This window comes from Schistocerca gregaria, unplaced genomic scaffold (assembly GCF_023897955.1).
Source record: "Schistocerca gregaria isolate iqSchGreg1 unplaced genomic scaffold, iqSchGreg1.2 ptg000615l, whole genome shotgun sequence".
NCBI lineage: Eukaryota > Metazoa > Arthropoda > Insecta > Orthoptera > Acrididae > Schistocerca > Schistocerca gregaria.
The window spans coordinates 297,093-323,076 of record NW_026062003.1 but is presented as its reverse complement, the minus strand read 5'-3'; the positions used below and the strand labels follow the sequence as shown (position 1 = coordinate 323,076).

General features: G+C 49.0%; 9 protein-coding genes and 1 long non-coding RNA gene across 11 annotated transcripts; 4 read left to right on the top strand and 6 right to left on the bottom strand.

Annotated features, from left to right (window-relative positions):
* The first annotated feature begins 180 nt into the window (after positions 1-180).
* LOC126316937 (uncharacterized) lies at positions 181-3,059 on the top strand. Of its 2 annotated transcripts, none has more exons than XM_049992970.1 (3): positions 181-261; positions 701-933; positions 1,162-3,059. In XM_049992970.1, exons 2-3 carry the CDS (start codon positions 764-766, stop codon positions 2,918-2,920), a joined length of 1,929 nt encoding a protein of 642 aa, XP_049848927.1. In that variant the 5' UTR covers positions 181-261; positions 701-763; the 3' UTR covers positions 2,921-3,059. The 2 variants fall into 2 exon arrangements, with proteins under 2 accessions (XP_049848927.1, XP_049848928.1); XM_049992971.1 differs by having other exon boundaries at positions 224-261; positions 727-933.
* Positions 3,060-3,280: 221 nt separating this feature from the next.
* On the top strand, positions 3,281-24,376 carry LOC126316942 (succinate--CoA ligase [ADP/GDP-forming] subunit alpha, mitochondrial-like). The gene is made up of 4 exons (XM_049992975.1): positions 3,281-3,466; positions 3,603-3,719; positions 3,785-4,502; positions 24,330-24,376. The coding sequence occupies exons 1-3, from the start codon at positions 3,302-3,304 to the stop codon at positions 4,496-4,498; spliced, it is 996 nt and encodes a 331-aa protein (XP_049848932.1). The 5' UTR covers positions 3,281-3,301; the 3' UTR covers positions 4,499-4,502; positions 24,330-24,376.
* LOC126316943 (transcription factor Dp-1-like) lies at positions 5,816-6,939 on the top strand (the record flags this gene model as incomplete). The annotated part of the gene is made up of 2 exons (XM_049992976.1): positions 5,816-5,868; positions 6,018-6,939. Coding segments are annotated over 2 exons (819 nt in total), but the record flags the coding sequence as incomplete, so codon positions are not given.
* On the bottom strand, positions 6,947-10,754 carry LOC126316939 (ATP-binding cassette sub-family F member 2-like). The gene is made up of 2 exons (XM_049992972.1): positions 10,743-10,754; positions 6,947-10,628 (listed from the first exon to the last, which is right to left on the bottom strand). The coding sequence occupies exon 2, from the start codon at positions 10,597-10,599 to the stop codon at positions 8,872-8,874; it is 1,728 nt and encodes a 575-aa protein (XP_049848929.1). The 5' UTR covers positions 10,600-10,628; positions 10,743-10,754; the 3' UTR covers positions 6,947-8,871.
* Positions 6,976-8,542, bottom strand: LOC126317008 (uncharacterized). Its single transcript, XM_049993042.1, has 2 exons — positions 7,708-8,542; positions 6,976-7,589 (listed from the first exon to the last, which is right to left on the bottom strand). The coding sequence occupies exons 1-2, from the start codon at positions 8,540-8,542 to the stop codon at positions 6,976-6,978; spliced, it is 1,449 nt and encodes a 482-aa protein (XP_049848999.1).
* LOC126317007 (prolyl 3-hydroxylase OGFOD1-like) lies at positions 10,646-13,847 on the bottom strand. Its single transcript, XM_049993041.1, has 3 exons — positions 13,608-13,847; positions 12,482-13,525; positions 10,646-10,792 (listed from the first exon to the last, which is right to left on the bottom strand). Exons 1-3 carry the CDS (start codon positions 13,845-13,847, stop codon positions 10,646-10,648), a joined length of 1,431 nt encoding a protein of 476 aa, XP_049848998.1.
* On the bottom strand, positions 13,767-17,758 carry LOC126316936 (uncharacterized). The gene has a single exon (XM_049992969.1). It carries the CDS (start codon positions 17,003-17,005, stop codon positions 14,018-14,020), a length of 2,988 nt encoding a protein of 995 aa, XP_049848926.1. The 5' UTR covers positions 17,006-17,758; the 3' UTR covers positions 13,767-14,017.
* LOC126316941 (26S proteasome non-ATPase regulatory subunit 11-like) lies at positions 18,461-20,129 on the bottom strand. Its single transcript, XM_049992974.1, has 4 exons — positions 19,964-20,129; positions 19,800-19,875; positions 19,646-19,728; positions 18,461-19,564 (listed from the first exon to the last, which is right to left on the bottom strand). The coding sequence occupies exons 1-4, from the start codon at positions 20,070-20,072 to the stop codon at positions 18,465-18,467; spliced, it is 1,368 nt and encodes a 455-aa protein (XP_049848931.1). The 5' UTR covers positions 20,073-20,129; the 3' UTR covers positions 18,461-18,464.
* LOC126316940 (ubiquitin carboxyl-terminal hydrolase 22-A-like) lies at positions 20,779-22,678 on the top strand. Its single transcript, XM_049992973.1, has 3 exons — positions 20,779-20,920; positions 20,997-21,122; positions 21,193-22,678. Exons 1-3 carry the CDS (start codon positions 20,863-20,865, stop codon positions 22,428-22,430), a joined length of 1,422 nt encoding a protein of 473 aa, XP_049848930.1. The 5' UTR covers positions 20,779-20,862; the 3' UTR covers positions 22,431-22,678.
* Positions 24,221-25,279, bottom strand: LOC126316944 (uncharacterized). Its single transcript, XR_007556343.1, has 3 exons — positions 24,631-25,279; positions 24,370-24,525; positions 24,221-24,302 (listed from the first exon to the last, which is right to left on the bottom strand). It is a non-coding gene; the product is annotated as an uncharacterized LOC126316944 (long non-coding RNA).
* Between the last annotated feature and the right edge of the window lie 705 nt (positions 25,280-25,984).

Here is a 25,984-nt window from a genome sequence, read left to right as displayed (position 1 = left end):
ATTTGTTTCTAACGAGGTCTGGCTGGATATTCTTTTTTCAGCTCAGATGATGCACAAAATAAGAATATTGTTAAAAATAGAATATGTGTATGTATGTGTATACTTCCAGTTCTTGGTAAATTAGCAATATTTGATACAACGTCAATTTTTTTTCGACAAAAAATCAAACACGTTGATATTATCAGAACTGGTACCTTCATATTTTCATCAACTATACCTTTAGAAAAGGACTGGTCGACTGTTTTGACTTTGTGGTTCGAGGTAGGTTTTGGTGCCCTGTTTTACCAAACCATATCGTTTTGATATCTAAATATTGATCTTTTATAATTACTACAGCTTAATTTGGTGTTGTGGACCTTTTGGTTATCAGATTGTCTGTATTGGTTTTTTCGTCCTTACCTCGCCCACTTTATGCATTTGATTGTTGTTTTTGTGAAAATAACTATTTTGTGAATTTGTGTTTTGTTCGGCGGTATGCGACGCGTCATCTCTTACAGTTAAAATTGATAGCGCCCGTCACGTCCTGATCTTTTTGTTATTCTTGGTTAATAACGTTTCCACAACTCTATTACTGGGTCCAATCATTGGATACATAAGTCATGAGTTAGTTGGTGGCCTCGGTTTTACTAATATGCTTATTTTATCGTTTTACTATACAATTCCGGTAAAAAAAAATCTAACCTATGTCATCACAATTAAGGAATTCTAAATTAATTTATTTTATAGATCAATCAATTATCGTCACTCCTTTGCGATGTAAAGTATGGACTCATTGCTACCTGCTGAATGTATGAGTACGTTCTGTGACAATTTCTATGGGATCGACGAATTCGATTATAGCGCTGCCTTTGTGGGCGAACTTGAAAATGCAGAAGTGCCTCCTTTTAATAACAACATCGACTTCAATAATTCGAGTCAAAGCATCTCCGACTGGTATGTAGAGTTCAACATGCTTTTTTGTTGTACAGGAGAAAATATCGACATATTGCTGCTATTTTGCGAATTTTCTGTTTTTTATAATATGTATACGTATTATTTATATTTCGTGAATAATAGGTCGCAGATAAAGGAAATGCGAAGTTTTTAGCTACCCATGTTCGCACGTCCGCGTCATATATGAAAAACTGATGAAATTTGTCTATATTTGTGAAAATTTTTTAGGAATAGCAACATATCAGCCAACAATATTCCATGTGAATTGAATAATCGAAACGCGAGTATCGATAACGATACAACGTACCCAACTCAGAAAAAGCAAGCTGAACTTTCTGTGCAAGGACAGAGTAATGCACTCGGTGCGAGCTATTTGCAGCCACAGTTTCATCCACAAAATTCTTTTAGGGACGCTGGTTTCTCGAACCCAGAACCTTGCACGGATTTCGTGTGTGATTCTCCTTATATGAACATGAACAGCAGTACACAAGATGCAGAGAATACACCGTTCATGAATGTCTGTGGTACATGCGATCCCACCTCAATTTTGACACTTTGTCCAAAAAGTTCGTACGATTCAGAAAATGCCACTGCGTTTTCTGGAGAGTGGAACAATTATTACCAACAAAACCAGCCGTTATCTCCTCAGAGTACACGTCAATCGGAATATGTCCGCGCGTTTGCGCAGACGGCGAACATGTATCAGAATGTCGACCGAGTTGGCAGTGGTCATTCTAAGCAGGCTGCGGAGAAACCATCCTTTTACCAGAAGGACAAACAGAAGTTTACAGTACAGACTAGGGAAGGTGTGACGTCAATGGTTGGTCGGAACGTGCCGGAGAAGGGTTTTTCTAGAGCTGCATCTACGGATTTGAACAACAATAATTGTTTGACTAATTTTGGCAATAATACATTTTCTGCGAATGTGTACCCCAATGCGGGTTCTTCTCATTCAGAATCACAGAACTTGAATGCATCGGAATCTCCATCGAATAATTACGTTTTTTCCAGTTTAAACAGTTCGCCTTACTCCTCTCAACAGCCCTTTTCGCCTTCGTGTTATGTAAAAAATTCTCAATTTTCGTCGAATCGCTGTGCTTCTTCCGAATGGTCGAACACAGAACCGAACGCGGCCACTGCAACCCCCGCGCAACTGGCCTCATCTGGTTCCTATTCTCCGGTTTACACGAAGAAGAGATCAAGATTCGGTGTGCATCATTCGACAGATCGAGAGCGTCGCGTACGCCCTAAGGTCGTCGCTGAGAAGGGCGCTTTGCAGTGTCGCGGAGTCAATCGTAAAAAAGGCTCTCGTTGCAGAAACGCTGCCCTGATGGAATATATAGGTCCCAGACCCTTATACTGTGCAGAGCACATCCCCCTGGATCCAGACAGCTACTATAACAAATGTGCCTCGACGTTTCACAAAGCAGTCGGAGATGGCAAAGGATGTCGCGAAGTGGTGCTCAAGGAATTCGGCTTTTGCCACAAACATTATACTCAGGCCATCGACTTGTTACTCGATGGCACGGAGGAAGGCTGGCATAAGGCTTGTTCTCGATACGATCGTATTTGTTTTCTCCTAGCTCAGCTAGAGGCCGAAGCAGCCGCCGCTAAAAGGTCAGACCCCGACCTCTTTCAACGCAAGCATAAGCTAATACCTAAATTCATGGAGATGAAAAAGGTCCTCTGTAAACGCCTAGTCGAATATGAAGCTTCTCATAAGTATCCGAATGAGAATAGAAGAGAACATGGGTCGCCTTCTCTTCGAGCCAACAAAAAAGAATTCGATTTGTCTGCAAACAACGCTAAAGTCCAACAAAATGGCACCACCTCAAGCGACTATTCTTCTCTCTCAGATGACTACTCGTTGCACAGCAATTCGATTTCTTCAGAAGATGGCATGCTGGGCTTTCAGAATGAGTTTGTGCTAGACCGTCCAAACGCAGGAATGATGGGGTATCCAAGTACTCAAATAAATTCGTACTAGTGCATCCACGCTCTATGAGGTGATTTGGAAGATGCTGAGGGTAAGAAGAAAAAGCGTGTTTCCCCGGGAAGGAGCGCGCATAATTTGCTCTGTACAATTTAATAAACAAGCATAAACACCTGTTTTTGTACATACATTATTCTGAACGTAAGTTGACAAAAAAACAACCTTTTTTTAGGGAGCGTGACTGAGGCGCCACCGGCACGCGGGGGCTTTCCTGTCGCCACGGTATCGGCATACAGTGCGATGGCCGCAAACCGGTCGTCCAGGGTGTGCATGACACGTACACGTACCTCGAAGTACTTTTTTTTTTTTTTTGACAATGCGAGTCTTCGTTCCTCCTTGTACCAAATAGTTCGAAACTTTATTTTCTTTCTCGAGATGCTGGCCAGTAAACATCGCCGTTTGACAAGTCTGAAGCTTTACGCCAAAAAAAAGCCGCAGGGCCGCGTCTATACTACTGCATTCAGCAAGTGGGTGCCCCATTGTCCGACATGGATAAACAAAGACACCAAGGTGATATGCCAGGGCATGACTGGGAAACAAGTATGCTCTTATTGAAAGGCAGCATCTCAGCGCTCGGTTTTGCTTTGCGTTGATGCGTACCCCTCCTGTCGCGTAAGGTTTCTTCCGTTACGCGATCCCTTACACAAGTCGGGAATTGACTTCCATCAATTTTTAGGGCACATTTCATACAACGCAAGCTATAGAATATGGAACTAAAATGGTTGCCGGCGTGTCGCCCAGTAAAGCGGGCACCGAGCACCTCGGCCTTCCGGTCTATGCGACTGTCCGAGAGGTACGCGAGAGAGAGATTGTTGGCCGAAGCGCTTTGAAATTTCGCTGAGTTTTCGTATTTTATAGGCAGTAGATAAAACTGGCGCACAGGCGTCGGTGATTTACGTCCCGCCATCGGTTGCTGCTAGCGCGATTTCAGAGGCCATAGATGCCGAAGTTAATCTGATAGTCGCTATCACGGAAGGAATTCCACAACAGGATATGGTGCGTATCAAAAATCGTCTTTTGCACCAAAGCAAAAGTCGCTTGATTGGTCCGAACTGTCCTGGCATTATTAAGCCTGGAGAATGTAAGATTGGCATCATGCCGGGTTATATTCACACAAAGGGCTGCGTTGGCATTATTTCCCGTTCCGGGACCCTCACCTATGAAGCCGTTCATCAAACTTCTTCGGTCGGTCTCGGACAGAGCATTTGTATCGGTATAGGAGGCGACCCCTTTAACGGCACGGACTTCATAGATTCCCTAAAGCTTCTATGTTCCAACCCAGAAACGAAGGGCATCATTTTGATTGGAGAAATCGGCGGTCAAGCCGAAGAAGATGCTGCACAATGGCTGTACAACAACCCTACAGAAAAGCCCATTGTTTCCTTCATCGCCGGACGTACGGCGCCTCCAGGACGCCGTATGGGTCACGCGGGCGCTATCATTTCTGGTGGAAAAGGGACTGCTCAGTCCAAAGTCGAGGCGCTCGGAAAAGTCGCAAAAGTCATTGATTCACCTTCGAAAATGGGCATAACGATGCATTCGCTCCTATTGGCCAAAAATAAAATCGCTTAGATTTGTAAACTCATCGCTCTCTCTCTCTCTCTGAAGCATCCTCAATAATATTTTTTTCTATGGCGTCGAGTTCCTCCACAGTCCCGAAGATACGCCGCGTAGCACGTGAATGGCCGCGAAATTGGTACAGACTTTCGCCGTGGTCGTTTTCTACAACGCGCGTTGGTAGAGAAGGCGGCCGTTTAAACACCGTTACACTCACGTATCCGTTATGTCCTCTGTGTCAAATATTTTTTTTGAAAACTGTCAAAAACATGATTCCATTTTTCTGACGTAGTGGGTGCTTCTTCTGCATTCGTTACGCAACGCGTCGACGTTAAACTTAGTACAGCTCCTTCGCGTTGCATGGTAACGGTGCAGATCCTGGTCACCTTCCACCGCGTCTAATTACTCCAGCCAAGATCACGTTCGGCCGTCGAGCGAACACAACGCGCGGAGTGCTCTGTCGGCCACTCGTCCCGCACTCTGTATCCTGCAGCGGAGCGTGGCGCGATGCTGAGCCAAACCTCGCCCGGCCATCTTCGTCGGGAAAGTCTTGAGAGTGGCAGGTTTTGCTGTTCTGATTGGTCTCCGCCAAGCTGCCACACGATTATCGATTTCGTACTCGATTTTCTATTTTTAGAACAATACCGAGCTCTAAAAGCCGTTAAATCGAGTCGCAGCAGTGCGCGCCCTACGTAGCTTTGCTTTTTGCGCAGATTCTTTGTGATGCGGTTTCTCGACATGCAAAGAATTCGCAGCGTGTTTTTTTTTTTTTTATTAAAACAAGGTGGCAACTGGTCTTGAAAACATTGTCGTCGGTCGACAGTTATCTATTTTTTTTTTTACACAAAAAAAGTGCTGCTTATCTGTTATAATTGTTTTTTCCTCAGCCAGTTACTTCCTCTTTAACAGCGTATGTAATTCACGAATTTGGTGATTTCTTTTATGGCTTGTGAATAGTTAGAAAAACTTTTTACAAGCAGTGCTCTCGTTGACGATTGGTTTGTGCCGCAGAATTTTCAGCTACACCGTTGATTGGGCTTAGGACTTGAGGTTTAATCGAAGGATTTAAAGACAAGTATGTCTAGCGAATCGCTCCAGTACGCACATTGCAGTATGTCGAATTTTGCGTATCTTGCAGAATGAACGTGGCGCATTATCTGAATGGAAGTCATTTGATCCGGAGTGAGCTAAGTCGTTCTCCTCAATCGTGACGTGCCTGCGCTTGATTTTCTTTTTTCACGTGTCTGGGCGACGCAGCGAACAAGACGCACAATTTTGTCAGAGCAGTTAAATAACGTAAACATAATTTTAACCGTGTTTGTACATCGGTAATTAGTGTGGAATGGGTCAGTGGTACACACTTCCAATTTTTTAGAAGCGAGGGGGTATGGCTACTGTTATGCAGGACGGGGTTTTAGGAGGGTCGGGCACGATTTGGACAGAAAGAGTTCCAGTTATGCCCTTTTTTTAACGGATACAAATCTGACGGCATATTGACATTCTGATTTTTTGTGGCGAATTTTGTGCATCTAAGCGGCGAATACGATTCTGAGTGCTTTCAGTATAGGAAGAAGCGTAAGTTTGCGAAGTCGTCTAGTTCCGGTGAGCAAGACACGGCTTCTTCAAACGAGAACGTGTATTGTGGTATATCGCCTTGCATTTACAGCAACAAGAGACCGAGTGAGACTGTTAAGGGTGGGAGTGGCCGGGGTCTTCGGCAGCTTACTCGGAGGGTTTGTGAGAAGGTTAAGTCTAAGCGAACGACTTCATACTATGAAGTGGCCAACGAATTAGTAGCAGATATTCTAGGCAGCAATGTCAGCAACCACTTTGACGAGAAAAACGTTCGTCGTCGCGTATACGACGCTCTGAATGTGTTGATGGCAGTGAACATCATTGACAAGAACAAGAAGGAAGTTCGATGGATTGGTTTGCCTGATGCTACAGAAGAGATAGAGTTGTTGACAAAAAAAAAGGAGGAACAAGAAGATTTGATAAATAAAAAGAAGGAACAAATCCACGACCTCGAGGCCCAATGTCGCCTGTATGAAGGTCTCATTGCTCGAAACATGCATGCGGAATTTCAACAACAAGGCGCCGATCCGGACCAACAGATTACATTGCTCACTCAGAGGATTACTTTGCCGTTCATCATCATACATACCAAATCGAAAGCAAAAATTGATTGCTACATGAATGAGAATCATACGTATTACGCATTTGACTTTTCTCTTCCTTTTTCGATTTGCCATGAATACGAAATTGTCAAGAGCATGAACATTCCCACGATCCGCAAATAGTGTCTTCAATTCTTGATCGTAAATGAAATTCAAGTGACAATTGGATACGGGTGGCGGCGTGCGCTCGAAGCACGCGAACGCTAGGAGTCCATTTTTGAACGGCTGCATGTACAGAAGGAGTTTAGAAAAAATTAAAAAAATTGTACACCGTTGTGTGTGCACGAAAGAGGAGGAAAAAGAATTTTTATTTTTTCATATGGTTTTGGCTTGATAATTTAGGGCCAAATCCCAGTAGTGGGCGATTCCTAGTTTTTCAAGCGACTTTCTGGGTTTGTTCGATAGGGTTTCAAACCGGAAGTTGATGAATGCTCTTCTTAGGACTTCACCCTCCCAGATGAGCCAGCATTTGTTTTCGGAAGGCGGGATATTGGCGCCCAGAACGCGATCGGAACCCTTGTCGTCTTTCTCATCCGGTCCTTGCTGTTGTTGCGGGTTTTTCGGCGGGGGAATTTCTTCGGTCCATTTTATTTTTTTGGTCATGAGTTTTTTGTACCGTTTGACGGCCTTGGGTCCGCCCTCTACGACGACAAGCGCGAACGAGTCGCTCAAGATGACGCACCCAGTGAGCAGGTTTTTGTTGGCCTCGATGTCGATTTTGAAGCGGTTTCTCGGGTTGGCAAGAGACAGGACTTTGAAGACAGCGACGTTCGATTTTAGGGACGTGTCTTCGACCAGTTTTGCCTTTTCTTTTTCTTTTCGTTGTTCTGGAGTCAGCTTGCGCTCGTTGTTGCGCGCCTCGTGTCGGGACACGCGAGCGGCCATTTCCGCGCGGACTTTCCTTTCCACGGCGGTGGGGTCGTGAACGGCTTCCCCGAGAACGCGCATCATGTTTGCGATGCGGATTCTTCCCTTTTGGGGGGGGTCGGATACCCAGGAGAACCTCTTCTCTGCGCTCCTCTTGAATTCTCTTGCGGTTTTGCTTACAAATGCGTTTTTGCTCGGCGCGGGTCAGCATGATCGGCGGAGGGGGCGGGAGGGGCGGCTCGGCCTGAGGATAGGTCAGCTCGGGGTGTTCGATGACGTTGGTTATTAACTCGGTCTTGAGTTTCGAGGTGTCGAGAAGCTGCGCGGTTGCAGACGAGGCGCCCTTGTCGCCCGACTCTTCTTGTCCTGCTTCCTCTGTGACAATGTAGGGCAAATCCCACCATTCGACATCAGGAATTTTAGTCGGCTTGGGCCTTACTCGATGGCCCTGCCCAATTTCTTCGAACATAGACCGTTGCTTTTCTCTGACCAACTTCATTTGGAGAATTTCCTCCATTTGTCCCTCCGTCTTCCGCGCCAATGCCTCGGGCTCCAAAAAGGACAAAACCTTTCTCTTGCGCTCAACCTGAGGCGCTTGCTTGTCGGGACCGGCACTCTGCTTGCCGTCGGCGCGGCTCTGCTGCATCTTGGCGACAAGTCGCTCCTCTCGCTTCAGTTTCTTCAACTTCCGCATCATCTCCTCCTGCTGGTACCTCAAATTCACCACGTTGCTGGGAACGGTCCTCTCAACCTGGTACGAATCCGCCAGGGATGTGAGGGGCGGCATGTGCGTCACCTGGATCCTCGCTCGCTTCTCTTGCTCCCTGCTCATCTTCAGCCGTTCCAACTTCATCTTGTCCTCGGCCAACTTCTTCTTGAGCGCGTCGATATCAAGCTTCTTCTTGACCTTCATCCCCGAGTCGGCGCCGCTGCTCCCCCCTGCCGCGCTCTCCCCAGCCCGCGCCTCCCCCTCGCGGCGCTTCCGCCTCTTGGTGTCCCCCTCAGTCGCTTCCATCTAGCACGCCTTCGTGCGCGGCCAAGCTCGGGCACGTTCGAATGCGCGAATCAGACACACAGACGAATCAAGCCTAAAAAAAAAAAAAAAAACTGTCACGCACACACACCCCGCATGCAAAAAATACACGCGCAGCGCATGGGGGCGGGACTCTCTTCCCCTGTGTACCTCTTTCGCTTAAACGCGTGCCCTTCTTGGTGCCAAGCTGCGCGTCCGCCCTCCCCTTCTGAGCCGACCGGTCTCGCAACTGACTCGAACGCTCGAAAAAAATTTTTTTTTTTAAAACCGAAAAGCGCAGCGCTCCCAACAGAGTGGCAAACCCGCCCTGCCTATCCCTCCAATTCATTCTCGATCTTCTCGACGAGAATCCTCTTGTACCGCTCAATGCCGCCGTCGAACGGCTTGATGCCCTCCGGCGTGCAGACCCACAACTCCCTCGCCACCTGACTGATCAGCCGGAAGTCGTGGGAAACAAGAACCATCCCGCCCTCAAAGCCATTGATGGCGTTGGCCAGCGCATCAATGCTCTCCATGTCGAGGTGGTTCGTAGGCTCGTCCAACAACAACAGGTGGGGCTCCTTGAACGCGATCCAGGCGAACACTACACGAGACTTGATCCCGTCAGAGAGAATCTTAATCGGCGTGGTTTGATCGCGTCCAGTCACGCCGAAACGCCCGATGATCTTACGCAGCGTCTGGGGCTCCACGTCGTACTCCTTCATCATGTACTCCAGCGGCGACAAATTACCGTCCAACTGGTCGTTCAGGTGCTGGTTGTAGTAGCCAATTCGCAGACTCTGATGGCAGGTAATTTGGCCTCGCGTCGGAATGACCTGTCGGGTGATCAGCTTCAACAACGTCGACTTTCCCACGCCGTTGGCGCCCACCAACGCTATTCTCGAATCGAGATCTATCCCGAAATCCAACTTTCTGTACAAAGGCCTACTTTCATCGTATCCAAACTCAACGTCATTGAACGAGACCACCGGAGGCGGTAACTTCCCAACACACGGAAAATGGAACGACAAAACCTTGTCGGCCACAACCTTTTCCGTCAACCCCTTGCTCTCCATCTTTTCTAACACCTTCTCCTTACTCTTAGCCTGCGACGCCATCTTAGCGTTCCCAGACCCGAACCTGCCAATATACTCCTTCATGTGTCTGATCTGCTCCTGTTCCCACTGGTATCGCTTCATCTGATTCTCCTCCTTATTCGAGCGAGTCCTCACATACTGGTCGTAATTCCCCCCGTACGGGATCAACCGCCCATTGTGCAGATGAATGATGTTCGTACACACCTCGTTCAAAAAATCCTGCGAGTGAGATATCAACAGCAAAATCCGATCGTACTTCTTCAAGTAACTCTCCAACCACACGCACGCCTCGAGGTCCAAGTGATTCGTAGGCTCATCCAACAGCAACAAATCCGGCTTCATGAACAACGCCTTAGCCAACGCTATGCGCATCCTCCACCCACCCGAAAAATCCTTGCATTTTTGGTTCTGCATCTTCGTCGAAAAACCAAGACCGTGCAAAATTTTCGTCGCTCGCACCCGAGAACACTCCGGGTCCAACTCGTCCAGCTGCTCGTATATGTCCTGGAGGCACTCCTCGGCATTCACGTCGTCCTGAATCAGCGCCAACTTCTCCGCCTCCGCCTCGAGCATCGCCACCTTCCCGTCTATTCCCTCCATGATGCTCTCCAACGCAGACAACTCGTTCGCCTCCGCCTCCCTGTCCAGTATGTAAACGTCCATTCGCGGAGGAATCGGAACCAACCGACTCCCCAAACACTTCAACATGATAGACTTTCCCGACCCATTCGTGCCTATCAAGCTGTATCGGCGACCCTTGTTCAGTTCCAACGTCGTATCCACCACCAACGGGCGACCGTAAATCTGTACGCTAAAATTCTCTATCTTTATGTCGCGACACATCGGCGAACTGGCCAGGGTACCCGTCGCCATGTACGGCAGCTCCACGACTTTTTCAACTCGCGGCTCAACCTGCTTCTCCCTAGACTCCCTTCCCTTGCTCTTCTTCGCGTTCCTCCCCATTCTGCTCTTCGAACCACACGCTGGTTTTCCTCAAAAACCTTCTCTATCAATACCGCTCGCAAACACGCGCCGTGCGAGGTCTGTCCTCACGCACCGAAAGACCCGCTTCGCCCGCGTCAAAGTCTCGAGCGTCTCCCACGTACCTGTCGCCCGTCTCCGTGTCAGACGCACGAACAGCGTGTGAGACGGTGAGCTTCAAAAAAAAAAATGCAGAAAAGCCAGAACGAACCAACAAAAGTACGACGAACAAAATCACGAAGCACCCCACGACCGAGGAAAAGCCATCGCGCCCCCCCTCCCCCGCAGCGAACCGCCGCACTCCCAATTCCGCCCAATCAAAAAAACACTCCGTCACCACGTACGGCAGGTCAACTCGCGACGGACACGCGCACAAACCACCACAAACCTTCGTACCTGCCATCTGCCAACACGCCGCAAAAAAATTTCTCGTTTTTGCGCATCCTGTCAACAGAACCACCAAGTCACGCTCTCATCATGTCACCATATAACCCAACCCCTGCTTTTCCGCGTCCGGCAGTGACCAAGGGACACCCGGACGCACCGCGATTGTACCACACGGTTGTACCGCACTATTGTGTCACACTGTTGTACCACGCACAGAGCTTATAACATCTACAACCTTTTGATCGCAGTGTCTTTCATTCCGTCTTCGCGCCTAGCACACGCTCGCCGCTGAGATCAAAACACCGCGCCAACCACGGCCTCGCTCCTAGTCCCCCTTCTTCGTACTTCCCGTTTTGCACGGCTTCAACTGGATGGCGTACAAATAACCGTGCAAGGGCTTCTCTACGCAATTCAAATTTCATTCAAATGTATCCCAAATGTGCAGCCGCTGTTCGCCGTACCAATAACGCCACCATTTTCCACGTCCATCGCTTAAAATCAACTCGTCTCACGGCGACCCGAGTCCGGCTCGCGCCCCCTTCTATTGGGCGAACAACCCCGCGCCCTTCGAACGCCACTTCGCGACAACACAAAAGACCAATCCACGCGACACGTCAACGCGGACCCTCAGCAGCTTCAAGCCGGCCGTCCCCGTAGCGACCCTTCCGACACCTCCGAAGGAAGGCTCTCCAGATAAACAGCGATGACATCTGATCCGGTACTCTATTGGCAAAGCGGCCCCTGCCAAATGCTCTCGCTTCAGCCTGTCTCGATTGTACCATCTAACTTCAACCATTCACCCAGTCCCAATCGCACCCACTCTCTACACGCTACTGTACACTCCATCTCTCACGTCGCATAGGACCTGTTGCTCCTTCCGTCACCATCACGCAATCGGAGGGCGTCGCATCTGTCAAACACTTCTTGACTCTTTGAGAAATCAATAAAAACACAACCAACGACTAACCAATCAAACCATGACATGCATACACAACCAACTGCATACTGAACACGTCATTGCACTCCCCACACGCCGGCGTTTCGTCGTCTGTCACCGATCCCCTCACCGGTGTCATATCTCTCGGGGTTCCTACATAAAAGCCATCGCCACGGCGCGCGTTGGCAAACTGTAGGCGTTTTGCGATACGTTGAAATTCAATGTCGTGCCAATTCACGACAGCACCTACTTTTCACCAGCAACTCATTACCCTCGCTTTTGGATTTGAACGTAATACTTTATCCCTCAATTCACCACTCGCACCCTGCGCTGTCCCTGTTTGGTTACGTCCGTCGTTTTTCCCGTCACGCGGGAAGCGTGCAAAAAAAGACTGCCACCGTCCGACTGAGGCTGTAACAAGTGTGCTTTGATCAAGAAAAAAATGACAGGATTGATTTATTTTTGACAGGTTTCCTCTTCCCAAAATGTCATTGTAAATTCTTGCCGCGCATTCGGCGCATCTGTCTCGCGTGTGTTTACGAATTTCATGCATCCCTCATCTCTGAACGCCATGCAGATGGAATTGTCTAGTGGCACGAATGTGATGAGTTCGTGGTCTTCATCTATGTAGGTGATTTGGCCTCCAACATCGATGTCCCAACAGTCTTCTTCGCAGAGGCAATAATACACGTCCAGTCCAGTCTCGTTATGCTGTTGAGTGTTGTCTTGTACCAAAGTGTAGCTCCTGTGGCGGAACTGTCTGACTTCCAAGTGCATATGAGATAGGGCGAGCCTGGTCAGTTTTTGAAGAAGACAGGCGAATTGTGGGCTTTGGAACATGCGTATGGCCTCGTCTATGATTTTCGGAGCTTCGGATTGTTCCCATCTCCCCAGTGACTCGTAGTGTCGTCGATTGGCAGGGCCAATGGTGGTCCAGTTGGGTGCAGCTTGATTCGACGGACTGAAAGCTTTTCGAAGCTTCAAGTGCTTGGATCGGACCAAAAATCGTTGCAGTTGGACGTGGCTATACTTCCCGAAGCGCTTGCGTATGCTAGCACGGGAAGCGGGAAGCAGGTAGGAGGGATTGATCCAATCTTTCAGATATTCATTCGGGCTTTCGTCGAATCGCAACAGAGGTCGACGTGGTAAAGGGGGTTCCTCGTACTCCGTTGGAGAGTAAACGCTTTCTCCATAGAACCACCCGCTGATCGCGAGACGCTGTTTGGAAGTAGAAAGGACTTCCGAGACTTGATGGAAGGAGAACGGAGTGACTTCAAAAAACACAAATTGATTCCAGCGGGGGAGAATCGACTCTATTATTTTTGTGGGTTGTCCATTTTCGTCGACTTCGAATAAGTCCAGCATTCCTCCGTCCTCTGGACTCCAGTCTTCTGGGACTAAATACAGGATGAAGGCAACGCGTCGGCCTTGATATTCGTCATCGTGACATAGAAGGTGGCAATGGGACCAGTACCTACTTGCAGAGGCGTCCACTTTGCTAGAGAGTCGAATGCCTAACACGGCTTGTAGGAGTTTTCGGAATTCTCTACTGTAGAGAATGTTTTTTGCAGCTTGAACATTTGGCTAAAGGAACGGTCAGAAAAGAGCCATATTGGGTGTCGCGTGCACCCTACAAAAAAAAAGCAGAAAGCATCATTTTAATTACCCTTTCGATTTGTTCAAGCCCGTTGGATTGAAAGAAGGTGTACAAGTCGTTGTTTTTGCTGTGCCACTTTTCCTCTTCGAGTTCGTCTGAAACGAGTTTTAGAAATTCGTCGTCGAGGAAACGTTCGAGCACGGCATCTGTCTCGCGTGTGTAACTGAGATAGTCCTTCTTGATCTTCTCGGCCGCCCCCGGCTTGAGATATGTTCGGTTGACTTTTTCGAACGCGTTTGAGTGTGGCATGGCTGTTTTTGAGGGACAGAGCGCTTCAAGACTGAAAGGCGCGACTGAGATTTGGGGGCCGGGAACTAAAAAGAAAAAAAAGTTCGGCGGGAGAAGCAAAAGGTCGTTCGACCTGCAGTGAGGTAAAAAAAAAAGCGCGGGTACGGGGGAGGGCATGTTACGTGTATTATTTACGGTTTTGGTTTACCGAGTTTGAAGCCGGTGCGGTCGAAAAAGTTCATCATTCTGCTGATTTTGGCGTAGTGTCTCTTCAGCTTTTCCGGAGTTGAGAAGTTTTCAGGTCTGACGGACACTTGAGAGCTTAGAGATCTGGAGTAGATGGCGCGCATGTTTACGGTTGTTGAATCTTCGAGGTCGCCCTCGTTGACGATGAAGTCTCTGTCTTGGGTATTGGGCGGTTCCTGGGAGGAGCTGGCGCGGTCGTCTTCGCTCGAGTAGGCGGCTTCGTTGTCGATGAGTTCTCGGATTAGATTACTTTCTGCCGAGAAAGAGGAGCTGATCGAGCCTTTCTTTTTTAGGCGTTTCCACTGGTGGTCCTGTTCGCGCAGGGAGAGAGAGTCGTTGGTTAGGTGGATGGCGGAGTCGGATTCCGTCTGGTGGCAGCTCGGTAGCGTCGGGAACAGGAGATCTATGCCGGCCGCGACGTGGGGGTGCGTTCTTCGAGGGGGGTTGGGCGGATCGGGGCTCGAGTCGGGATGGGAGGGGATTTTGGAAAAGAAGTGGTCGGGGTAGGTCAGAAGGGGGGGGGTGTCAGCGAGAGTGGATGGAGGCGTGGAGTCAAGGAGGGGAGTGTTGCAGTGCTTGGGGGGCGGAGACGGTTGGAAGGGACTCGAAGTTGTGGCTTCGAGTTCGAACTTGGGAGAGTTATCCGAGAGGTCGAGCGAGGCGGGAGGGGCCTTTTCTGAATGGAGGAATTCGACGGAAAGGTCGGTGGAGGAAGTGTTGGTGGGCTTAGTTTGAATAGGGAGGATGTCGAGAGGGGGGGAGGATGGACGGTCGATCGCCATGGGGTCTTGGACGACAAGTTGTTTGACAGGTTGGCTCGTTTTTTTGGAGGAGAAGGATCCGAGAGGGGGCAGTGTTTCGAACGGCAGGACGGGACAGAGGGGGTTATAGAGTTGGAATTTGGAAGCATCAAAGGTTTTTTTTTTTGCGCAGAGTTTTTGATAGGAGGCGTCTTCTTCTCCTTCGGTTAGAAGCATGATACACTTGCCTTTTCTTTTTCTGCCGGTTCTGCCTATTCTTTGAATCATGCGAATCAGGGAGGTTTGAGAGTCGAAGCAGACGATTAGGTCGACCTCGCCGATGTCCAGACCTTCCTCGCCGATGGAGGTGGATACCATTGTGTTGTAGTCTCCGGACCGGAATTTGGACATGGTTTCGGATTGCTTTTTCTGAGACAGGCCCTTTTTTGACTGGCCGACGAACGGAATGGGTCGGATGGTTGGGTGGTGTTTGGAGAGAAGAGAGACGATTTCGTCGACCGTTTCGCGAAATTGGGCAAAGATGATCACGCGGGTGGCTTCGTTTTTGGCGTTGAAGTGACGAAGGACGAGGGTTTCGAGGGGGGCCATTTTCGGATGGGACATGGATGATTCGGGTATTTCGTTGACGTACACGTACAGACGGCTCCATTCGACACTTTTGATGAGTTCGTTGAAGTAGACGCTGGTTTTTTCGCGGAGCGGTCGATCGCTTTGAGTGTTGACCCATTCTTTGAAGGGTTTCAGGCCGTAGTTGTTTACAAGTCGCAGGCCATGGTGGAAGGTCATTGCGGCCGCGAAGTGGGCCTCGACGTTCGATTTGAAGTGATAGTCTTTGATTCCGGGGGATTTGGCCCTGAACGTCTTTCGGGCGGCTTCGATTCGGTTGAAGGTGAAGGATTCGCCCTGCTTCAGCCTGTAGAGGGCGCCGTTGGTTTGAAGCCACGATATGGGCTTGTTGATGAGGGAGGTCAACAGTGCTTTGGCTCTAAGGATCGGCTGATTGAGTTGGACTCGGACTTGTTCGATGTCGGTAGAGTGAACGTAAGGACGCACGTCGGGACTGAGTTCCGTCCTGTGTTCTATTTTGGATATCATCAGGCTTTTGATGACGCTTTGGATAGCAGCGGGACTGCTCCCAGGAGTGGCGGTCAGCGCCAGCACCCTGAAGTGCTTGTTGGTTTCGGAGATTCGCCGAATGACTTCGCAATAGGAGTAGTTGCCCTGAGCTTTGTGGGCCTCGTCCACGACAACCAGACTGATGTCCCGCGACGGGCATATACCAGAAGCGATGTCGTTGGCGGGTACGTGGGGCGTCACGAAGAAGACGCGGTTTCGCGCCCAGATGGACGAGCGAGTTTCCGGCGGATTTTGACCGGTCATACACACGACGGATTCGCTTGGAATGTTGACGATGTCGCGACAGGCGTCTATCTGTTGGTTCACGAGGGGCTTCGCGGGAGCCATGAACAGGATTTTGCTCCTGGGGAACCAATGGTAGAAGTTGTAGATGACGACGGCCGCGATGAGGGTCTTTCCGAGGCCAGTGGGGAGACACACAAGTGTGTTGTGTAGCAGAGCGGTTTTGACGATAGAGTACTGGTAGTCGCGTTTTTCGTAGTGACTCGGATAGTACCAAGTCTTTATGGCGTCCGGATTGAAGGAGTGCGATTCCGGACGCGACGGCGCGTCGGACTCGAAGAGCAGACGAGTTTGCTCGAGAGACGGCAGCTGAGTTGGTTCGCCTTTTGACGGTTCGCGACAGTGGGCGTTTTTTCCGGCCAAACGCGGCTTTTCGCTTGGCGGGACCGAACCGACGGGGGAGGTCCTCGCGAGGCGCGGGAGGCGCGAAGTTGGCGGCGCCTTATCCGAGGCAAGTGGTTGGTCGGGAGGGGTGGGTTTTTCGGCCGGGGGAGCGTTGGGCGCTTGGGGCCAAAAGTGCTCCAGGAGTTTTCTTTTGGCCGCCGCCGCCTGTTCTTGTGAGCAGAGTGGCAGAGTTGCGGAGTGAGCAGGTGGTTGGGGCGCATCGTTGGGTCTGCTGGTGGTGGGTAGAGCCAGACTTAGAGGACTGGACGAGGCCGGTTCCTTGGTTTTCTGAGCAGGTTGATTGGGTGGCGGGCGGTCGTAGAGTCGAAAGGCCAGCTCGAACAGGCTGTCATCTGGGACCCCGCTCATCGAAACGACAGAGAGGCGTGCACATATTCAGGACATGACAGGCGGAGCAAATGATTTGAAAAAAAATAAAAAATAAAATAAAAAAACTGGCCTTAAGAAGCCGTTATTTAGGACAGGCGCCAAAAATTATGGATTTGGCTGCGGATGCACGAAGCGAAGCAGGTCAGAGGGCGACCCGACGAATTTCGCGTTTGCGTCTGTTAGCGTCTGCGCAATGAGGGGGGTCAGTATAGGGCGAGGGCCTAGTTCTACGAATTCCGGGCAGGCCGGGGTTTGCTGGGTGGACACGAATTCCAGACATTGCTTGTAGAGCACCGACTGCGTAGTGAGTTCTGTCAACGCCGATACGATGTCGGGCGCGTTGTCTATAGGTTTGACAGAGACGTTGTCGATGACGGGTCTGCATGAATTCTTGACCCGGATCTGGTTCATTAGAAAGCTTTTGATTTGTTCTTTACAGGGTTGAAGTAGTCTGCAATGAAAGGGTGCCGAGACAGGTAATTTAGTGACTCGAATTTTTTTGATTTCAGACTTCGCGTGTTCGGTAGCTCTTTCGACGGCCAATTTTGTTCCGCTGATCAGGACTTGCTTTGGACTGTTGACGACGGCTACGTCCACTATTTGTCCGGTCTCTCTTTCGGCAGCTTCGCATGAGAGCTGGGCTATTTGATAGGAGATTGGCGCGATCGCGACCATGGCAAAGTTGTTTGCATCCGGACAACACTCCTGCATCCAGACTCCGCGCAGGTACTTTTTTTTCGAGAACGCCGGGGCGGCGAATCAAAGGCGGTAAGGAAATGTTGTCGTACTTTCTTTTTTTTTTTTTTCATCTTTCATACCGAGAACCGAACGGCGTCCGCCACCGAAAGAGACCCGGAGGCGCAAAGTGCCGAAATTTCGCCAAAGCTGTTCCCCAACAGGCACGAAGAATACGGAACAGGATCGAAGCCCAGCTCCTCCTGCAAAAAACAATTAGACTTCAAAAAAAAAAAAAAGAGGCTCGGTCGCACCCTCCCATACCTTCATAACTGCATGTAGGACTAGGGAATACGTCAGAATAGCCGGCTGAGCGATTTCTGTTCTCTGTAATTCGGCATTTGTGCCATAGAACATCAGTTGACTTAAACTGATTTTGAGCGCTTCGTCCGCTTGGTCAAACGTGTCTCGCGCCACCTTCCAGCCGTCGAAGAACTCCTTGCCCATTCCGACCCACTGACTCCCCTGTCCTGTGAACGTGAAGACCGTATTTCGGAACGAATCCGGCCGCGCACGACCAGGGAGAGCCGCATCGCCTGAACTCCGGGAGACGCACCCAGCACTCGCACTCGGAGCGGCCGAGCGGCGCTCGAGGACTCGACCGGGTTCCCCAAGGCGACGAGCGGTCGCCCACATGCTGTGCTTCAATCTATTCTGAGGTGCCAAAAAAAAAAAAAATTAAAAAAAATTTTAATATCTATTTTTAGCACAGACTCAATGCCTTGTTGTGTAAGATATCGACAATTTTGCTCATCTCCGATATCGTTTCCAAAGAGCTCTTGAATGTCGTGTCAGGTGGAGGTTCATCGAAAATGATCAGGCAATTGGATCCTTGGTTCAGGATGCCCGCCAGCTTTTTGTCCAATATCATTTGAGAGAGCTTTTTCTCTAAGAGCGGCTCTTGAAGTTCGATCAAGGAGGCAATGTAGCTGAGCTGTACCTGAGAGAAGGGCTCTATGATTCGGAGCAGGTTTTGCTCCAACAATGTGTCGTACAAATTCGTCAAGTTCCGCTTCAAAAGACAGTCTTCTTCGATTTCGGCTTTGTGCTTGTTGATCGCGAGGTTGAAGTCCTTCAGCGACGAGTTGAGATAGGCGGTGGTGACATCGCGCATGGCGCTGAGCTCCGGAGCAGCGTATCTCAGTGCCAGCTTGCCGTTGATCAGAGCGTGAATATCTTCTTTGACGTTTGACATAATTTTACAAAGCAACATATACTTGAGGCAGTTCGTGCTGAGCCGCATGTTTTCCTTGTCCTGAAAGCTCATTTTCCCATTATTGAGGTCAAAATCAGACAGGTTCGAAGAGGTCCGAATGTTAACCGGTTCTGACGTGCGGTCCTTGATGCAGTGATCGTAATTTTCGAACGCCTCGAAAAAATAGGAATAAGCAGTCTTGTAATCCTTCTCTTCACAATGCAACGCTCCGCTGAGAGAGTCTAAGTTGGCCTGCAAGCTAGGAGAACAATAGATAGCGTTGGCAGACGTCCTGGCAAACGTCAGAGACGCCCTCGCTTTGGTCAAGTTCAGTAATCCATGATAAATTTTGCTCTCCAACAAATGGGTCTCAACCAAAAGAGGCTTGTCGTCCAAATGCTTCACCTCCTTGATCAATTTAGATATTATGTCCAGCGCCAATTGGTACTCCTTGATCTTGTAATAGGACTGCGACAACTTGAACTCGAGGCGCTGCCTTAAAAAAACCCGGTTCTCCTCGTTCGCCCAAGCAATGTGTTCGTTGCACAGCTCTATCACCAAACCAACGTTGTTCGGAATCTCGGACTCCAAATCGATCAGGTGACGCACTTTTTAAACCTCAAAAATGTCAGCGTGTTCCCGCACCTCGGTGCACACACACACACCCCTTTTTTCATCCCACTTCGTACCTATCTTCGCCGTCTTGGCTCTCGGAATAACAGATAAAAACCCCCTGAGAGACCTCAACAGACCCGCCAACTCGTGCGCCTCTCTGCAAACCTCCCCGGTCAGCGATACCGCCGCGCACGAAAACCATAACACCCACTCTACCCCCACACCTACCCTAACTGGACGAAGTACTTCCCGAGGTAGTATATCGCCTTCTCCTTCGTCTTGCACACCGCCTCTGAGTCGGCCTCTATTCGTCGCTCGAACCAAACGAACCACGTCAGGTACACGCACACAAAAAAAAAAACGGCGCAGACCAAAAAACGCGATCATCGTACCCTCTTGACTATATATAATCGACCTCAGCAGCGACACCATCTCCCCAGGCCTGAAACTCGCCGCGAGCTGCTTGGCCCTCTCTAACTGAGACGCCAACTCGGACGTCATCGCTCCCTCTCTTCTCGCACACTCGTCGTCCACCTTAGACCTGCGAGAGTCTGTATGCTCCTGCCAAAAAAAAAACATTTGAAAAACACACAAAACCACCAAAAATATAACGGCTGTCAACTCTATCGAAAGGTACCCTTCTGGCCCTTTCAACTGAAGCAAAAGCCCGCCTCCCTCTCTCTCTCTGTTTGGATGCTTCGCATCGAACCTCTCTCCGCCGTCAGACGCTCGTCTCCAACTTCCACATCTCTGCCCGACCTTCTCCGCGACCGCCTCGACGTGCCCCCTCCTCGCTAACTCGACCATCTCCTTACTCTCTCGCATCTCCCCGCTTGACCCCCAACCCACGCAAAGACCGCAGGCTTTTTTTCTGCAAATCTTTCAAAGCCAACCAGCTCTCTTCGAATGCAGTGCGAACATGTCAACAGACTCTTCAGCCTCGCGGAAACCGGCGCCCTCCAATCACCCCTCGATGCACCACTCGCCTCGGAAATGGGAGATGGGAATAGCGAGGTAGACGGCAGTCAGAACTGCATCCAAGAGTGCTTCAAACCCACCAAAACAAACTACCTCCTCAACAATGCTCTAAAAATCCTAACCTATCTCCAACTGTGGCGATCCCAACTCCTAGACCCCACTAAGGCACGCTGCCCCCTCTTTTTTTAAACCCCCCTCCCGCAGGCTCTCACTGACCACCTAAAAGATCGGTCCGCCCAGCTGTGCCAAGTGCAAGGCTACCTCCGCCAGCGGATATCTCGATCTGCATATCTGCCTTCAGTGCGGAAAGTGCATGTGCACCAGGTACAACCATCTGAACGATCACTCTATCGAAGAAAACCACTTTTTAGGTACGTTTTTTTAAAGCCTCCGAAACATCCCTACACACGCACACGCACTAATCCCTTAACTGTACTTCCTCGCCAGCTGTGAGGGCCGAGAGAGATGCCATCTACTGCATTCGCTGCAGAGTTCACGTGTACCACTCAAGCTTCACTTCGATCGTCAAGCGAGCCAGAGAAGATGCTATATCCGTCAATTTCGGCCTAGTCAGTACGTTTCACCTGCACGCCCGAGCACTCACCCCGCACCGGCTCCCTCGCTCACAAATCGTTCCCTCCAGAACCGGACTCCCTGAGAGTTCGATACAAAGGGTGGAAGCCGTTCCGAGAGGAAAAGGCAATGATCGAACGACACTATTTTCCTTCCAAGGTACCTGTCAGTTTGCTCGGCCTCCGCGGACTCAACAACCTCGGAAACACCTGTTTCATGAATGTCATTTTGCAGTCTTTCGTCCACAACCCATTTCTAGCAAACTACTTCCTGGCAGACAAGCACAACCATCGGCACTGTCGACTCCTCAAGTCCAGAAATCTCTGCCTCGGATGTGAGGTCGACAGCTTCATCGAACACATGTTCTCTGGCGAGCAAACGCCTTTTTCCCCGCACCACTTCTTGTACAGAACCTGGAAGTGCAACGACCACCTCGCGGGCTACGACCAACACGATGCGCACGACTTCTTCATTTCGACCATCAACACGCTTCATTCGCACATAGTTCAAGCAGAGTGGCTCGAAAATGAAACGGCGGCGTCTGAAAATCTCTGCGACGCGCCGAGCGACTTCTTCGAAACCGTGACAAACAACCACAACTGTCAATGCGTCATTCACAAATACTTCGACGGCATGCTCCGATCAGAAGTCTCCTGCTTCTTGTGCAAAAAGACATCGATTTCATTCGAGTCCTTCTTCGATATGTCCCTGGATATCTGCTCCTCGAACGACTCTGCCAATTCAAACGGTTACGATACGCTCCAAAAGTGTCTAAAGCAATTCATCAAGCTGGAGCCTCTGGAAAACTTCCGCTGCGAACACTGCATCACAACTGTAGAATGCACGAAGCAGTTCTCGTTGAAACTGCTCCCTCTTGTTTTGTGCCTCCATCTAAAAAGATTCAAGCAAAACATGAAAACCAACACAAAAATTGACGCATACGTCAAATTCCCATTCAATCTGGATATGACTCCATACGCATCGACGTCCATCGACTCCCAAAAAAAAGAATCAGCTTGCTACGAATCCGACGATGAGTTCGATTCAAACGTCCAAGGACCGTCTCGCGACGGACCTATCCCGCCACTCGACAAAGAAATATACTCTCTCTTCGCCGTCGTGAACCATATCGGAAACATCAATAACGGCCACTATACCTGTTACATCAAACACGGCGAAACGTGGTTCAAATGCGACGACCACGTCATCGTCAAAGTCACCTCCGCAGAGGTCCTCCAAAGCCGTGCGTACCTCCTGTTCTACCTAAAAAGCACTCTGGAGTACTTTTTGCCAACGGAAGACCAATAGAACAAATCTCATACCGACCGCACTCAAACCTTCAGACCCCTCTAGACCTCAGAGACCGCCTCTGAAAATCCTCTCCCTCAGCTGAAAAAAACGCAAAACGATGCGTTCCTCCGTCCAATAATTCTTGCCGACTCGAGCAACTCTCCTTCACTGTGCCTCCGCTCTCTGGGAGCCGCCGTCCTCCGACACTTGCTCACAAAATGAGGGAGCACCATACATATACACCTTGTTTACATTCATACAATCCATACTGTGTGTATACACTATTTAGGGCCTTTTTTTTCAACTTTGCTCAAACCGCCTCTTTTTACTTCTTCCACCAGCATCTTCCAAACTTCCGATTGAGCTATCTCGTCCGGAACCTGCTCCACGCCCGTAATATATCGATACAAATCTGGATCCGGCGTATCGAGCAGTCTCTCAAACTCCGGCAAGAGCTGCTCTGGGAGCGCTTCTAAATGCCTTGCAACAAATGCTCGCAGAATGATTTCGTTCTCTTTCATCCCACGCTCCATGCTGCGCCATTTGATCCTCCTTCTAACCAGTTCTGCGTCGAATTCCTTCTCTCCCCTTGCGTATGCCCTCCTATAGCTCTCCCAATTATGTTAGTCGATTCTGGAAAATTTTTTGCAAAAACCTGTCAAACCCCATTCGCAACAAAAGCCACTTCTCTATCAATACCTAACGCCACACACCGCCGAAACCTTTCTTTTCACACTCCCTCTAAACAACACGCTGTGTAGAAGCGACATGCTCATTCAAACAGAGAATAGATTTCGACCTGCTCAAATTCTTTTTTTTTTTAGTTTTTATGTACGCCACAAAAGACTCAAAAACAGTTCTCTCTGGGTAACCAAGTGTTCGGCTGTCCCAACTCTTCGTCATGGTCAAAAAAACCTCGTCCGAGTCCGAGCTGCTCGATTCCATCTCGAAACTATTTTCCGATGAATTGTTCACCTTCAATTTGTTCGCGACCTATATCACTTTTGCTCTTCCCGTAACGATAGCACCTATATGTACGCACATAAATCTCTTTACAGCGTGCGCTCACCCCTTTGGACAAATTTACACGCACCACACTTTTAAAAGCTTGGTAAACCAGACTTCTTCTTGCCATTCTTCATACACAACTCACAAAAACTTTTCAAGGGATTTCCTACAGCATTAATGACATGAGAGGCGCCAGATATATCCTCTTCTATGCCACTGTATCTTTACTCATCATTGCTGCATTGATCTCATCCTATCACAAAACTTTCAACCGCATCAAAAAGCGACTCATTTCGCAGCGCCCCGATGCGCAGGGCGTATTCATCCCTCAAATGAAAGCTCTCAACAAGGAAGAGACAAAAGCCCATGAATTCAGGGCCAATGAGGCATATGCTCTAACCTATGAAGAAAGCCTTCACTTTTCAATAAGCTACAACAACTTGTTTTTCGCCATTCTCTTCATGTTCTTTGCCAATATCATGTATTCGGGCATATCAGGCACCTTCATCTATTTGACCACCTCAATCCTGTCTGCTGGTATCGTCTACTTCTGTTCACGTATAAAATAATCACAACCAACTTCTTGCTGCGCAGTCAGAGAGGCGAATTATACCTAACCTAAATTCATGCGTACACACTTAATTACATATGCAAAAAAAAACTCATCCTTCAAATTGCCCTCGTAGTGCCTGCAGTTTATTTATTTGCTCTCTCGTCATAGAATCGCCGAGCAACTTTATCCAAGCCGGCCCGCGCGCCAGATGCCAAATGCTCGATTTCTGGAATGCTTCTATATGGCTCTTGCATCTTGTACAGCCTTCTAAAAACCATCCTGTCCTGAATGTTCGTTCTCTCCAGTTCCAGCACAGATCGCATTCGGTTCTGTGATAAAATAGGCATGGAGGTCAGCTCTCGATCGATCAAAATTGACCCAAAAAAAAAAAAGTACCAAAGAAATTTCCTCTAGTTTTAACTCCGATTGGCGAATGTTTTCCCAATTTACGTGTTTTTGACACGTTTTCTTAGACAGCATGCATATACCACCCGGTTCTGTGGGGTGACCGCATACTTCTCTTGACCTCGAAGGTCGTTGTTTGAATCGAGCCTAGATGCGAAAGGCGTGTTTTAAATTCTGTCAAAAATGCGTATCAACCGTCAAAAGAGAAAGTGTGTACGGTGTGTATGCAGCGTTCTCAGGGAAGAAACGTACAATGTCGGAATGCTTAAAACAGCTTGCCTTTAGTTTTTTACAGTAGGTTTGAGATTTGGGATTGTAAAAGTCGCAGTAGATGAGCATGTTACAGTCATCTGGTGTAGGATGTGTAGACACCAGAGTGAGTTGAGATTCCTGTTTGAAATAACACAAAAGTACATGTGTAGCAAATCCGTTCAAGGGGAGAGTATGGCCGCAGCAAACACAGTCGATGACTTCGTTATTTGCTCTGGTCCGATGTTTTCCCTGAACGTTCGTGGGATTATCCTGCACTTCATTCAACGACATGCATTTGTTCATCAAGCGTTGAAATTCTAATTTCCTTTGCTCTAATTTTTCAAATTTTTCATCTAATGATTTGTTCTCCGTTATGACTTCCTCCAGATAGCGGAGGTCATCACTTTCTGCGAAGTCTGATATTTTGTTTTCCTCGGCATCTTTCAAGATAGCTTTGAGGATATCGCGCTTTCGCTCTTCAAACCGCTGCTTGTAGTGCTCCAGCGCCTCGACTTGATTTTTTTTTCGAATCTTTTTCAAAAAAAATTGAATACCGCATTCGTCGCAGCAGTAATCACGGTCGGTGTTCTTGTGACAATTGAGGCAGGTGCGGGCTCGCGCGGACGCCTTGAAATTGGAGTTCTTTACTCGTAGCTTGAGCAGATTTTTATGAGCATTTGGTGATGTAATCGGGCAAAGCGCGCTCGCCGTAGCGATACCTGCAGTTGGCGCAGAAGAGGATGTGAGGTTTGCGCTGTCCGAAAAAAATGTCGTACTATTTGCCAAATAATTGTTCTCGGTTGCGACCTGCGGAGCTGTTTGGTGGACGTTCACAGGGTCGATACCGCAATCTACCTTTTCGAAGGCCTGGAGACCATCGCTGGGTATGCTTGGAGGTATTGTTTTTTCGGTACCTGTTTTTGAAAGGTCTTCATAGTCGTCCGCAAAGTTCCAGTCTCGACTTATGTAGGGCGGTACAGTGGTGTGGTCTGGTACCGCTTCGGCCACCAGGTTGACTGCCTCGGAAGGCTGAGAGATTTTGTCGGACGCCTGATAGGGGGAACCAGAAAAGTTGCGGCAGTTGTCGACATTGGACGGAAAATTCATGCAATCTTCTTGGCGGAAGTCGCTATAGGATATTTCCAGCCATTCGCCGACGCCATCTTGGACTTCTGAGAGAATGTGGTTGCGGTCTTGGTTCATCGTGTTAGTGAGGGATCATCTATATATAAAAAAAAGAAGAGAGTTTAGGAGGGCTTAACGGCAAGAAGGTTGAAACACCGAATGTTTTGGCCATGAGAAGCGAGATGTTTTTCGCGATTCCTACACGGCATGCCTTCGCAGGTGAGTTAAA

Coding starts and splice junctions, on each gene's coding strand:
- LOC126316936 (XM_049992969.1), bottom strand. CDS start 17,005: ATGAGCGGGGTCCCAGATGACAGCCTGTTCGAGCTGGCCTTTCGACTC.
- LOC126317008 (XM_049993042.1), bottom strand. CDS start 8,542: ATGGAAGCGACTGAGGGGGACACCAAGAGGCGGAAGCGCCGCGAGGGG. Junction 7,590..7,707: donor CGCCGAGCAAAAACGCATTT/GTAAGCAAAACC, acceptor TTCTCGGGGAAG/CCGTTCACGACCCCACCGCC.
- LOC126316941 (XM_049992974.1), bottom strand. CDS start 20,072: ATGACGTCCGAGTTGGCGTCTCAGTTAGAGAGGGCCAAGCAGCTCGCG. Junction 19,876..19,963: donor GATTATATATAGTCAAGAGG/GTACGATGATCG, acceptor AGCGACGAATAG/AGGCCGACTCAGAGGCGGTG. Junction 19,565..19,645: donor AGCCAAGACGGCGAAGATAG/GTACGAAGTGGG, acceptor AGGTTTAAAAAG/TGCGTCACCTGATCGATTTG.
- LOC126316942 (XM_049992975.1), top strand. CDS start 3,302: ATGCTGGCCAGTAAACATCGCCGTTTGACAAGTCTGAAGCTTTACGCC. Junction 3,467..3,602: donor AGGGCATGACTGGGAAACAA/GTATGCTCTTAT, acceptor ATCAATTTTTAG/GGCACATTTCATACAACGCA. Junction 3,720..3,784: donor TCTATGCGACTGTCCGAGAG/GTACGCGAGAGA, acceptor CGTATTTTATAG/GCAGTAGATAAAACTGGCGC.
- LOC126316937 (XM_049992970.1), top strand. CDS start 764: ATGGACTCATTGCTACCTGCTGAATGTATGAGTACGTTCTGTGACAAT. Junction 934..1,161: donor AGTCAAAGCATCTCCGACTG/GTATGTAGAGTT, acceptor AAAATTTTTTAG/GAATAGCAACATATCAGCCA.
- LOC126316940 (XM_049992973.1), top strand. CDS start 20,863: ATGTGCACCAGGTACAACCATCTGAACGATCACTCTATCGAAGAAAAC. Junction 20,921..20,996: donor CGAAGAAAACCACTTTTTAG/GTACGTTTTTTT, acceptor CTTCCTCGCCAG/CTGTGAGGGCCGAGAGAGAT. Junction 21,123..21,192: donor CGTCAATTTCGGCCTAGTCA/GTACGTTTCACC, acceptor CGTTCCCTCCAG/AACCGGACTCCCTGAGAGTT.
- LOC126316939 (XM_049992972.1), bottom strand. CDS start 10,599: ATGGGGAGGAACGCGAAGAAGAGCAAGGGAAGGGAGTCTAGGGAGAAG.
- LOC126317007 (XM_049993041.1), bottom strand. CDS start 13,847: ATGCCACACTCAAACGCGTTCGAAAAAGTCAACCGAACATATCTCAAG. Junction 13,526..13,607: donor GGCTTGAACAAATCGAAAGG/GTAATTAAAATG, acceptor CCGTTCCTTTAG/CCAAATGTTCAAGCTGCAAA. Junction 10,793..12,481: donor ATGAGGGATGCATGAAATTC/GTAAACACACGC, acceptor TTTTTTTTGAAG/CTCACCGTCTCACACGCTGT.